Source organism: Phyllostomus hastatus, unplaced genomic scaffold (genome assembly GCF_019186645.2).
Source record: "Phyllostomus hastatus isolate PE091 unplaced genomic scaffold, TTU_PhHast_1.1 phas_contig_80, whole genome shotgun sequence".
Classification (NCBI taxonomy): domain Eukaryota; kingdom Metazoa; phylum Chordata; class Mammalia; order Chiroptera; family Phyllostomidae; genus Phyllostomus; species Phyllostomus hastatus.
The window spans coordinates 46,577,031-46,590,632 of NW_025333960.1; the positions used below are offsets into that span (position 1 = coordinate 46,577,031).

Below are 13,602 nucleotides of genomic sequence, written 5' to 3' on the forward strand. Positions count from 1 at the left end.
GATCAGCACATTTCTAGTTTAATACTTTCACTCCCAAATGCAATGTTAACACACAGAAACATTTGGGAGAGCGGACCGTCGTTAATAAAGCAAAAGGATGAGCATCGCGAATTCTGGGGGCTCATCAGGCTTTCTGATCAGAATTCACCTAGTTACGTTACTAATCCAGGGGACACATGCTTGAAGGAGAACTGAACACCTCAAACCCGACTATAAGCCCAGACACATAAGGGACAAGAAAAAGGGGGTCTTTGCTGTTGGTAAGTGACCCGTGGAAGGACTTGTAAGGGAAACAGTCAACTGGAATTAGCGGGGAAAGAAACTCGGTAACATCTGAAATCCCGTGGGAAATAATACAAACGATCTCTCCGTATGTGAAGGAATCATGACTCCCAAATGTGCTCAAGCGTTAGCGGAGAGAAAGCTAATCGGTGCGCCTGACCCAGATGCAGACGGGGTCGCCCAGGGGAAAGGAAGCAGACGCCACTGAGACCCGAGAGGCCCCGGACGCGTGTCATCAGTGAAATCACCTGCTGCTAATGCTCGACGTCCCCTGGAGGGAGGCTAGGTTCTCTAAAGACACCTCGAAAGGAAAAGGAACCAAAAAGATTCAGGCGCCAATTCTTAGCTTCCAACCAAGTGGCAGAGGATGCTGGCTAATTGCACTTGGCTGGCGGCCACGGAGAAACATTTTTAATGACTAATTAGTACGTCTTTTTGATAAAGCTCTGGAGAATAGCCTTGATTTAAAACTCAAGCCATTACTTCTCCGTTCTAATTCCTCTTAAGCCACTCGTATGACAAGCAGGTAAGGGTGACAGTTTAGGCAAAGCAGATTTAGTAACACATCAGTGACATTCCAGTGAGGTTTCTGCAGTAATACTGAAGAAGCAAAACTATGGCTCAAACCTTCCACAGCGGCATGGGGGGGCCTTAACTTTCAGACATAATCCAAGCAGACCCGTTTGATTTGATTGTGCAAAAAACTCCCATCTGTCTTACTTTTTCATTCTGCTTGTGACAAGATTAAAGGGATAGGAACACCCCCTGTGACTCAGGGAGCTGAAAAGGGCCCCCTTCGGCAGAAAGAGGTTTCTGAGAGTTGTCTGGGTCATGCTGGTTCCCACTGAACCAGGTGGCCTGGTTCTAGAATGATCCGCACCTCCTCAGGTGTGCTGGACGAAGCTCAAGTCCCTCAGTTATCCTGAACAAGCACTTATCGCCAGAAATCTGCTTTCAAGAAGCCATCAGTCAGATTCATCCCACATGGAGTGTTTTTGGCAATGACCCCCACACCCCTCTGATAGCCTGGCACCCCAGACATAAATGGCTTTTCCCACCTTCGAGATGGTTGGTCTCTACCCTCAACAGCGGCCACTTTTCTGCAGCCGCACGGATTGTCTTTTCCTTTTGATTCACCTTCTCGGCTTTGTTGGGTCTTCACCAGGTTAAGGGGAATTTGTGAGACAGAAACACAGCAAATGCACAGACACACGGAAGAGTACTCTGACACCCTGGGGCCATAGAGCCTGGCAGGCCAGAGGGTGATTCCACGTGTTCCCCGAGTATCATGAAAATGTCATGATTTTAAAAATGAAAATGTACAGCTGTGCTGTCAAAGGTTTTAAGTCACAGCTTTCTATGTAACGAGAGGTTTTGTGACGTCCTAAGGCCGAGGAACCCAACGGTGGCAGAGCCAGGGCAAGCACCGGCCACCGTTTCCCCGTCCAGACGCCCGACTCCCCTTACTCACTCTTCCAGGACACTCTGGGTGTGGAATTTCTACTCCGAGTTTCTGTTTTACTTCCTACCGTGTATCATTTTATTTCAGAACCATGTGGTGAAATAAGCAACACTTATGAAGAGACACCAGGGGCAAATACTGCACCTTCTCTGCACTTGGGCTATTGGTGTTGAATCTTTTGTCCACCAGATAGTAGAATCTTCGTGAATTTCTGCGAACTGGCAGCTTAATCGTACATTCCCGGAGTGTTCGGGAAACATCTCGGCTTGGATCCTTTTCAGTAAGACCGGAGCTGGGGGTGAGAGGTTGGCAGGTCAGCGTTCCTGGAACAGTTGCAAAGAGCTTTACAGCGGACGAAAGACTTCTCCTCGTCTCCCTTCATTCTCACAACAGTCCCAAGAGACAAGGAAAATAATCATGACCCTCAATTTATGGATGAGGAAACTGAATGTCTGAGGGGACCTGTGGCTTGCCACAGCACTAGGAAAATGAACAAATCAACCTATGTAATTACTTTTCTTATTTTTTAAGGTTTTATTTATTCATTTTTAGAGAAAAGGAGGGAGAAAGAGAGGGAGAGAAACATCTATGTGTGGTTGCCTCTCATACACCCTGAACCAGGGACCTGGCCTGCAATTCAGGCATGGGCCCTGACTGGGAATTGAACGAGCAACACTTGGGTTCACAGGCCAACACTCAATCCACTGAGCCACACCAGCCAGGGTCGCAATGACTTTTCTTCACTTAAAATTCCTTGAGTAAGGTCTGTGACGCACAATGTGAAATATAACTTGAGAGACTTTTTATTTTTTTTAAGATGAGGGAGAAGGATTTTAGATACCTAGCCTAACGGGAACCTGGTTCCAATAAAGATGCTCTTAAAGGCTCACCAGAGATTCCAGGTCAAAATCAGAACTGGAGATCAGAGAGTAAAATAAGATCTGGGTCATCCAGATCATTGTGGTTAAGCCCTCAGGTGCAGAAGGCAGCTCAATAAATCGTTATTTGCTGAAAAGTATTCATTCATCTTTCCTCTGATTACCTTTGTCTTTGCTGAAGATTGCCGTCGTGTCTGATACCAATTTCATCAACAAAAGAACTGTCTGCTTGAGTGAAATAGGAGCGATAAGGAAATGATTTCCAGAGTTGGGAGAAGAGCTTTGAGTATTGCTTTTTAAAATCTGGGGTGAGAGCTCCGTGAGCCAGACAAATGTGTAATTGCTCGGGGCAGCCACTGGGAGGCAGCATTGACAGTGGAACAAGACAAAGCTAGGAGAGCCAGCCAGGTGGTTGGAATTCCTGGAAATGTGGTGTCTGTTGGTTAGAGACCAAGTTCCATAACTCTGCAGCTTTGGTAACATAAAATGTCATATAACTCAGAGCCAAGACAAAAGTCATCAATACTGATGCGTGTTTGCTCTGTCCCCTGCAATTCCACCGCTGTGAAATAGTTGCGGCATTAAGCATGCCTCCCAGCTCTCCTGGATGCCAACCGACCCTTGAGTAACAGAATTCACACTCTCAGGCTCCCGGAGAGCGATACTGGGCTGCTCAGGTAACACATTCTCCACGAGAGAGTAGTGGAAGTCACTAACCATATTATGGCAGAGAGAAAATATACCAAGTGTTTACTGATGGCAAACCCCATCTCTGGCCACTTGGCTCCTGCTGGCTGGCTGTGCTGGGAGTCCAGGCCCAAGTCCCAAACCCTCGGCTCAGAGGTGAGCAAGCCACCTCATCTGGGACGCCTTTCCTCCAGGGCCCTTCCAACACGAGGCAGTCATATGGGGACTAAGCTTCCCACGGTCGCTGACCCCACCTACTACCTGTTGTAAGTTCTGAACACAGAAAATGGGGGGACAGAGGAAAGGGCATAAAATGAGCGATGCAATTGAGGGAGAGGCTCTGAGAGAGGCAAAGCTGGCTTGGACAGGAAGCCTTGGGGCTTCGGAGAGGAGCCCCGTTTGTGTGGGACAGAGGGACCAATGAGGACGGAGGAGCTCAGAGGGGGCCTGGCACTGCCGCTGTACTAAGACTCGAATGTCCGGGGGAGCGGGGGAAGGTTACTCGGATTGTTTAACTTCTTTCAGAATCATCCAAGTCATACCCCACCCTCAAGTCCTACCTCACTGGGTACGTGAGTACCACCCCTCCCCTAATGCTGCACCCCGCCCCTCCTGCCCGTCGAGCTCAGGGGGGCTGTGTGGCGGCTGAGAGCAAACGCTCCAACAGCCTGTGGTGGTCAGAGTGTCCTTTCTCCTGCAGGTGACCTGAATAGCCATGGGCGAGCATTCCAAACAGATCGCTTCCCTCTGCGGTAAACCCACTGCAGAGACCTTCTAAAACGTTGCCTCATTCTCTTTAAATCCGCTTAAAAACGTGTATCCTAACAGTCTGGTTGGACCCCTCCAAACTCTTCAGCAGACAGTGCTGTGTGACAGTTTGGGATTTAACCCTGTCTGAGACAGGGCTGAGGGCCCGTGGATGGGGGTGGGGGATGACAAGCACCACCCAGAAGTCTGCGGGCTCAGTCAGGAGGGGAAAACCCTTCGCTGGGAGCGATGGGCGCCACTGCACTCGGCTCCGAGACACGGAGGGCTTTGCCTGCTGCCCTGCTTTCTCCTCTGACGCCCACCAGGTCTTGCGGCAAGTGGGAGAAGAGCTCTGACACACAAGAGGCTAAAGTTTGGGTTACGGGATGGAACTGGGGGTTAAAGTGATTCCCCAGCAAAGCAGAAGAGAGGGCAGTGAGAGCCCTCTCTCTGGGCCTCAGGGCTCTGAAGCCCGCAGCAGAGACCCGGCCCCTCCCGCAGCCTTTAGACCCAGGGAAAGCGAAGGTGAGTGGGAAGGAACGTTTGCACTCAACTGTGCAAGGAAACCCAGTGTACAATAAAGCCGTTTTTAATGAAAATCCATGATTGAGGAAGAGACTCCCAAACTGTACCTAAACGTTTATTTCTGGGAAATTCCGCTCAGCTTGCGGTCTACTTAATTATACCAATGAGCCATACTGATGAATGCTTCTGCTCAGCTTCATAAAATATTTTTTGAAGGGTAATTAAACAAAAGAGCATCCTAGTCACACTCTCTGAATTAAACACACCTACAGGCAGCCTATAGGAGAGGCTCTCCCCACAGCCCACCTGGGAACTTGTTAGAAAGGCCACGTCTCAACCCACACCTGGAATCGGACCCCTTGGAACGGGAGCCCAGGTTGTACTTTGACAAGCCCTCCAGGCGACTTCGAGGCCACTCAAGTTTGAGAACCAGGCGAGTCCACCTGCCGAGCCCTGTGCTCACAACCACAGCGTCATCGCCCACCTGGTCCACACTCACCTTGACGGCAAAGGACTCGGGAGGACCAGGAGCCTGACGCCGGGTCAGCAAACCCAAGCTTTAGCAGCGACGGAAAGCAACAGGCCTCACCTTTTCCTTCTCTTTTGCAAGACGGCTCTTTGGGGTCCTTTTGCTCCCCGGAGCATGATGCCGACGTCTCGAGTTTAGGAATCTTTCTAGGGAAGCTTGAGTTCTTTCTGACATTCTCCCTTTCTTCCAACCTCAGCCTCAGGGCGGCCACCTTGGACAGAATTTTCTTCTTCATTCCCTCAGCTAAGTGTCCACTTCCCGCGGTTTCTTGCTTCCTCTTGCCCTTCTCCGAAGCAGTCGCTGGGGGTCTGCCCGTCGGGGGGGCCGTGGGTCGGGGCCTCTCCTCCCCTGACTTGCTCCCATGGCCCAGGGCGGGGCCCCGCTGACACGGGTCCTGCAGTGTCTCAGGAGCTGTCTCTGACTCACGTTCTCCTGAAGTGCATGCCAAAGTGGCTGCCGGGGAGCTGGATGGGCTTGTGGTTTTGGCTTCCCCACTTTGGGGCGTCTCTTTTTCAGGTTCCTCAATCCTGTGGCTTATTGGAAAGTTCGTGATGCTTCCTTCGGGGGATGAAGGAGAAGGCAGCAGAGTAAGACCACTAGGGGAGGGCGGCTGTGTCCCACCCTCGCCCCCTCTCTCTCTCCTTTCCTCTGAGGCAGCAAGGGCACGCTCACAGTTGCTGGGCCCCCCTACATGGTTCTTGGGGATGTCCTGAACTTGACCTGTGGCGTTCTGAGTGTCAGCTCCAGCGGATGCCTGAGTCACGACTGCGAGACCGCTGGAAAGAGGTGAAGTAGGAGAAACACAACCTGCTCCGCCATTTTTGCTTTGCTCAGCCTCCCCTCGCTCCCCAGCTTCTTGGTTTCGGTCGGCACCGTCTTGACTTGGAATGGTCCCCTCCCTTGGCTGGGGGCATGGAACTCGGGAGCTGGCAGGTCTGACTCCCGCTCTCCGGCCCGAGCGTCCGTCCTCCAGTTTACTGTCCTCTGAGATGAGCCCCAGGGCGGGTTCGGACGGCTCCCGGGTCTCCGCCCTGACCGACTCCACCCCACCTGTCTCATCAATGGGATCCACCGAGGACTCGAGGATTTTCGGGCTGCTCAGAAACGATTTAAAGAAGGCCGGGAGGGCCGCCATAAGCTGTTTTTCCTCTTGGTTTTGACTCCCATGGCTAACAGTTGCCTGCCCTCCAGGTGTGGAACCTTCAGGATGCAAATCTGTGACACAGAATTCCCCTTCCACAGGGTCCACGGACGACTCCAGGAGCCGGCGCTGGCTCAGGTACCGGGCAGAAAGACAGCGCCAGTAGGTACGCCGGGCTGGCTTTTGAGCTTCATGGACTTCTCTGTTACCAGCAGGGGCTGAGCCAGACTCAGCCTGCGGACCGCCGGCCGATGCTGCAGGCTCAGAGGGGCCCAGTTCAGGCCCAGCAGCAGCACCTGCCTGTCGTGCGTCAGCTGCGGTCCAGGCCCTGTCAGGCGTCGTGGCACCAGCAGCTGCCTCCTTGCACTCAGAATCTGCCGGCTGTCCTGGAGGCCGGACCTCGGAAACGGAAGCCCCTAGAGCCATCCTCCTGGGCTGGTGGCCTGCTTCCCCGCGTCCTGGTCCGCTGCCTGCAGACTCCTCCAGGGGGATGTTGGAGAGAGGCGCAGCACTGCTCACAGTCGGCCTGTCGTCTTCCCCGGTAACTTCAGCCGCCGTGGACACGCCGGTCCCCGGGCCTGAGCACGGCCCCCTTTCCTCCCCGCAGCTTGCTGACGGGTGGTCCGAAGGTGCCGGGGCTGTTTCCTCTCGTGCGGCAGGCATCGGGGCCTGACTTTCCTGGACACGACCTTCAGAAAGAGAGCCCTGGAGGGGCAGGCTCTCCTGCGGGGTCCTCTGCACTGTCCCACTTCCTTTTCCCTGGAGCTCCTCTTCCCGGCTCCCATGGGCCGCTCCGTGCACGGTCTGGCTCCCATCTCCAGACTGGTTATCGGCCTGAAGAGGGGAGTCGTGGCCCAGCTCTCCCTCCGGGAGCAGGGGAGCACAGACGCCGACTCCCGGTCCCCTGGGCGCCCCCGTGCAAAGCCCTTCTGCAGACTCAGGGGCGGAGCCATTTAAACTATGGCCTGACTGTATGTTGGAAGGATGTTGAAAGATAGTTTCACCTGGCCTATGAGGTGAGCTCCCCTCAGGGCCACCTGCATGGCTATTCTCAGCAATTGAAATGGGGACGTATTTGGCGTGATGGACTTTGGTGGCAATGGTACCAGTTGGTGCATCCCCACTCTCCCCGGTCCCCTGAAGACACTCCAGAGTAGCAGGTAACGCTGTCGGCTCCTCCTGAGGAAACTTTGCAATCGGACTATGGCTGGTTGGTGTACCTGTGGGGCCCAGGGCGTGCGTCCTGGGGGTGTCCTCACCTTCTTCACGCCACATCGAGGAATTCTCAGAGAGCAGAGGCTGTCCCTCCTCAAGCCCTCCTGCAGTGCTGGGGCTCGGCCTGCCCTGCCCTAGGGTGGCCGGCGTGGGGGTGGGAGCTAGCTGCTCCCCTGTGGCGCCTTCGTTGGCCTTCTGTGCAGTGTCCCAGGGGAGGGCACTGCTGGGTGCAGGAAACGCGACTGTGTTTCCGTCCTCGCTGCTTTGGCTTGTGGACTGCGCAGGCTCCGAACCCTGTGTTTGGAAAACAACCTCCGGTGTCCTTTCATCGGGAAAACACAAGTCAGACACTTTGCTTTGACCTTCCTCCCTCCGCAAATCCGTGGAGCAAAATTCTTGGGGCAAATGTTTCTGAACGGGGGCTCCAGCAGGGGGATCCATGGTGCCACCTGTTCCTTGGTCCCCTGCTTTAAAATGTTCCATCGAACACTCTGCTTCTCTGCCCCTTGGCCCATGGCACACAGTTCCCAGGGTGGGGACAATGTTTGCGGGTGCAGGGGAAGCCACAGAGAGAGTCTCGGGCTCCCCAGGGTCACCGCTACCCTCTGCGGGCAGACACGCCGGCAGCTCGCAGGGGGACAGAGTTGCGTGGGTGGCTTCTGGGAGGCTCGGCCTGTGTCCTGGGTCTTCCCAGGCACGTCCAGGTGCATCGTCTTCTCCACCTTGGTTTTCTTCACGCTGTGGGCCTTGAGTGCAGCTTTCTCTGCCCAGGTGTGGGATCAGTGACGCGCTTCCATCATCCATCCCTCCTGAGTCGGAGACAGCGTCTGCTGTGGTCCCAGGCCATGCAGACCCCTCCTGGGCAGGCTCCGGGAAAGCTGGCGTCCGGCTGGGAGAGAGTCGCTCCCCCGCTGTGTCCTGAACTTGCACCTAGGAAGACGGAAAGCGATATTAGTACGATCGTCCCTGGGAGAGCCCACAGCAGGGCAGAACTGGGGCCGCAAGAGCATTAGTCCCCGAGGACCGCCGTAATGGACAAGACGAGCAGCGGGAATGACGGAATTCTGAAGTTTCATCCCCAAACCCGCTGGAGCTGTTAGAGACTTCCTGGAGAAATGCAAACGCAAGCACCTCTGTGTCCAGGGGACCCCTGGTCCGATTGTCCATTATAAGCAGAAAGCCTCCTGACATGATGTTCTCCCTTTGTCTGTCTGTCTGTCTCTCTCTCAATAAAGATGAAAATGGGTTGACTGTTAACTATCATCATCAAGTAAGTCCAAAGAGCTTGTGTGTACCTTGCAGCAAGATACCTTTCACATGACCATAACAAATGAAAAGTGCAGTGTCCATAAAGTAGCAATGAGCAATCTTTGCCCCCACATACGACAGCTTGCTGGTTCATAATGTTACTAGAGAACAGAGAGGCCCGCTGTCTTTGAGCCCCCCTCTCATGGAGCAACAGGGTCATGATTGGCCATCGGCACTGCCAATCATGTCTGCCCCCAGAAGGTTATAAGATATCGCAAGGTCTCCCCCACTTTAAAGCAGGTGCCCGGTGGCAGGCAAACTGCATCCACAAGAAACAGAGAACCTGGGACTCCTCGGGCTTTTGTGAAGAGAAAGGAGCAGAGAGAGTCGGAAAGGGAGGGAGACAGAGAGAGGGAAGAAGGAATGACTGAGTGAATCTCTCTCGCACTGTGAGGGGTGAACCCATCACGGCACTACTGGAATGTTCTGTGGCATTGGATATTGTTCAAGGAAGCAGCAAACTCTTGGGCTGAATGCTTATCTCTTGAACTGTGTAGCTCATCCAGTATTTCAATGCACACCAAAATTATGCCCGGCTGAGAAGAACGGAATTGCTGCTAAGTTTCAGCAAGGATCCCCACCTTCGCCCCCAGGACGCCTGCTCTGCAGTAGCCCGGTTCAAATGTGCAGGCACCAGTGGCTGGGCTTGAAGAGGGAAGGAGTGGTCTCTCCAGCGATTGACAAAGTGGAGCTGAAGTGTTCCTGTGTGCATGCCCCTCCATGGTCCTGAGGCTGATTTCCATCAACGCAGGTGAGAGCCATCCCTCCCTGTATGCATCCCCAGCAGGAAGGAGGAGCGCCCCCAGCAGGAAGGAGGACAGCAGTGCAGCTACACTTCCTTCCGCCTGCCCCCCATGCCTCCCCCCACAGGGCCACCTGTGGCCAGCGGAGACCCACCTCTCCTTCTCTCCGTAAAGCTGCCCTGATGTTCACTCCACTCAGATATTATTCCCTGAAAGTGCTAACTGAACAAGAAGAAATTCAGTGTAAATCTTGGACTATTAACTCCATGCATGCTGGGACCATGCATCCATTCAACAAGCATTTATCCAACCCGCCGATGTACGAGAGAGAATCCCAGGTGATGAGGGTACAATATGGGCAACATACCCCCCTGCAGAGTGTCCCCGTTCTAAGTTGTATGCACGGCCTGTCACGGGGTCGGCACTGAACAGGTGCCACACGTCAGCGCCGAGCCAGTTCTCCGTGAGCACTTGCTGAAAGGAGGGGAGCCCTGCACCGGGTGAGACAGCTCCGCCCGACCTCGCCCATGAGCGCTCCGCACCGGGAAGGTTTGGGCTCCTCTGCCCCTGACTTTGGGACGACTCTGTCTACAGGAGACTTAGCCGTGAGCAGGGGCAGGGACTGCTTCTCATCCTGATGTTTCTGAAAAGAACAACGAGTTCACTCTTTTCCTATATTCTTCTTTTCTTTCTCACTATATTAAAGGGGGAAACCAGAAAGACAATCTCAGAAAAATAGGAAGCACAGTTTTTAAAAAGCGTTGAGGAGTTTAACACGTACACAGTCTCGCCTCTACGCCTGAACACCCACAAATGCATGTAGAGAGTGTTCTTTTCGTCTGCTGCTTGGGTTCAGATTTTTTATAATGAACTGCAGCACAGATACGCTGAGCTATTAAGCACGGAAAGTGTGGGTGGCTTCCTGGTCGTGATTTGGGACACTCGGGGACACCGCCTAATCACGAATGCCAAGGCCACTCTTGAGCCCTCCTCTCCTGCCTGAATTTCCATTACCCGTGTCTGTCAAACCTTTATTTTAAGCTCTTGCCATCATCATGACACTGTCACTGCCAACAGACACTTATGCAGTAGCTGCCACATAGAGAATGCTCTGCCAGGCACTGGACAAATCCTTCCAAAGGGCTCAAGTTAAAAAGCCCCTCTGTTACTTTCTGGGACGGCACCCACTCATCATTGCCTGCCACCGTTATCAGCAGAGTCACGGCAGATAGGGAGATAGAACAGACACCCGGAGAGGGTGACGCATAGGAAAGGCAAGCTTTGATTGGGGCAAGTTTGGCCATTGGAATATATCATCTTAGCCATGGTGGTATACCCAGATTTATGAACCAGTAATGATCCTGTTGAGGTATACACGCATGCCTCCTCTCTTGCATTAAAAATAAAACCCTATTTTAAAACAGTCTGGAAAAGGGTCCCCTGTAAAAAACAAGGCAAACCCTTGACCATGTGAATTCACCCACTTGACAAACATTTACAGAGCACCTACTGTCTACCAAGCTCTGTTCTCAGTGCTGGGGAAGCATCAGTGAACATAAAAGAGACTTCCGGCCTTTTGGAAGGTATATTCAAGCAAGACACCACCTCATTGGTCCACTGCTGAAGGGAAATTCCATACATTTGATTTTAAGCACCCCAGGGCGGCGGTTCTCAAAGCAAAGCCTTTAACAGCCCAGGACATCCTTGTCAAGGGCCACAGCGTCCGTTCCAAGGGCAGGCTCCTTGGGGTCACGCAGAGGCTGACCCAGCGGGAAAGAGACACCACTGCCCCGAGCCTCCCAAACAACTCAGACCATTCTCTCGGGAGGAGAGCTCTCGGGCGAGGCATCCCGAGGGAACTCCAGCAAACGCTTCCCCGCTGCTCAGCCAGCCTCATCGCGGAGTGAGCACTCAGACTCGGGGGGTTTCGTCACGCAGGGAAATTGCTCTCATTGGGGTGAAAAAGAGGAGGGTCTGGGGCTCTAGGAGGAGGCCCGGTGTGGTGCGTGGAGTGTGGACTCAGAAGACTGGTTCCCTGGGTTCGGCGCAACCCAACACTGTGTGCGAGACCTGAGGCCATCGCGATGGCCTCTCTGACCCCCTGTCTCTTCCTCCAGGGCTAACCACATGCGCGTCAGCACCGCCCCGCCACAGGCCTGGCCTTCGCCGACAGTAGTTTCCCTTGTTCTCTGTGCAAAGCGAGTAGTGGCCAAGGCGAAGCCACGTGCTTTGGGCCGTGCGTGGGCTTCCTCACTTGACTGGTAAAACGAATCTGAGATGCTGATATTTCCATCTCTTCTTTCCTGCGGAGGTGGATGGCCAGGGTCCAGTCAGGAGACAGAAACCGCATCCTGGGTTAACTAAGGGCAGTTGAACAGGAAGAACTGTTCACTGCAACGAAGGGTGGCTAGAAGACGCAGGGAAACCCCACGGTGCTCCAAGGGGAGAGAGAGGGCCGAGGGAGGACGATGTGGCAGGGGCTGAGCCCTAGCTGGAAGTGCTGCCAACAGGCCAGCAAGGAGTGGCGATGCTCGCTGGTTTCGCCAGGCTGGAACTGGTCTGCGGTGGCTGGGTGAGCCCTAGACCACCCTCCCTTGTGCAGGTGGGGAGAAGGTGGTCCCCGGGGCACCGTCAGGGGAGAGGGCAGTGCCTTCGGAGTGGGTGTGCTGCGTGTGGTGGGGGCAGAGGGAGAGGACGCAGTCCCGGATATTTGGGGCCACCTTGCGTGTGTGTCCAGGGAAGCCGGGACGTTGGTACAGGCAGGAGGCCCTCAGAGCGGTGGGCCACGCCAAGCTCTGGCTTCTGAGCAAAGAGGGCTGCAGGAAGGTTATCCATCACAAGGCCAAGGCTGCAAGGTGGCAAACAGACCGTGCTCTGGGCTCCGTGGCTGGGACAGACCGTGTGGGACGGCCGCAGACCCACGTCGCTGACCCCGCCAACGCTGACAGTGACGGGACTTGGCTTCCTCCTGCAGGGTCCGACCACACCCTCTGCTGAGATGGCTTCAGTGAGCTTATTTTAAGAGAAATGGTTAACAGACTTCTATCACTGAGCATCATGCATGGGGGCTTTTGGGGCGGAGGGGCAGCCCGTCGAAAACAGGAGATCGCTGGAGGTCAGGGTGCGAAATCGTGCCAGCGTCCCACAGTCAATGGCAGGACCAGGATCTAAAGCCAAGTCTGTTGGCCGTGAAGCCCTCTGCAACCCAGCTCGTCTGACACGAGAAGTTAAGAGAAACCTCACCAAAGGGCTGGGGGGAAATCCCCTAATTTAAACTCAGCACTTCTGAGCGTCAGAGACACGGGGTAGAAGACTGTGTAATGGTCCTCACCACCTGGAACGTGACCGGGTGTTTGCCAGCTTCCTCCAAGCCCTAAGGGCAAGGACGCTTCATTCCCTGTTTCTAGATTGCCAGGACCACGGGCAGAGTAGGGGCTCGATCAGTCTTGTTGAATGAATAAGCACATGAATGAACGCAAGGAGGAGAAGGGGGAGAGCGAAGTGAGTAACACTCCCGAACCTGCTTTTGAAAGCGGCGTCCAGCGTGAAAGCTGACAGCCTGCTCGCACTGCGTCCCCCAGAGCCACCTCTGTGCTGCATGCCTCCCGTTCTGCGAACACGTTGTTTTCATTCGCTGGCCTTTCCAAACTCCCGCCTCCTACGTGTGTCTGCCACGGGTCCCCCGGAAAGGTGCGCCGCCCCACTGAGCGCCCTGTGGCGTTTAGGGTCAGTCCTAGATCAGCCTCTTCATTAATGACTGTGTCCCCGATGCCAACACAAGCACATGCCTCTAAGTTGAGTCACCAACAATAGAAGGTTGTGGGAGATGAGATCCCGCTTCTCAAATAGCTTCTAATCCAGCTGAAGAGAGAAGAGGCCCACGGAAAAGATAAACAAATAACCATCCTGACAAGCTGTGCTGACGGCCCGGAGGACGGGGCCTGACTGACAGCTGCCGCAGAGGCAGCCAGGCGCCGTGCGTCCTGCTCTCCCACTCGGGGGACCGGACCCTGCGGTGCAGAAACCAGAGGCTGCGCTCTTACATGGCACGTATCCACTCTTAGTTGATTTGGGGGCATTTCGCT

At 54.3% G+C, this 13,602-nt stretch overlaps 1 protein-coding gene across 3 annotated transcripts in view; it reads right to left on the reverse strand.

Moving 5' to 3' along the window:
* ALPK2 (alpha kinase 2) overlaps positions 1 to 13,602 on the reverse strand; it is a 100,795-nt gene that overhangs the window by 25,871 nt on the left and 61,322 nt on the right. For all 3 annotated transcript variants that reach the window (XR_006787000.1, XM_045849992.1, XM_045849991.1), the window contains exons 5-6: positions 5,171 to 8,396; positions 1,889 to 2,036 (exon numbers count right to left, since the gene is read on the reverse strand). Coding sequence is in view for 2 of the 3 variants with exons in the window: in XM_045849992.1 (XP_045705948.1) it covers positions 1,889 to 2,036; positions 5,171 to 8,396 (3,374 nt within the window). In the remaining variant the exon portion in view is untranslated. The remainder of the gene's footprint in view (positions 1 to 1,888; positions 2,037 to 5,170; positions 8,397 to 13,602) is intronic.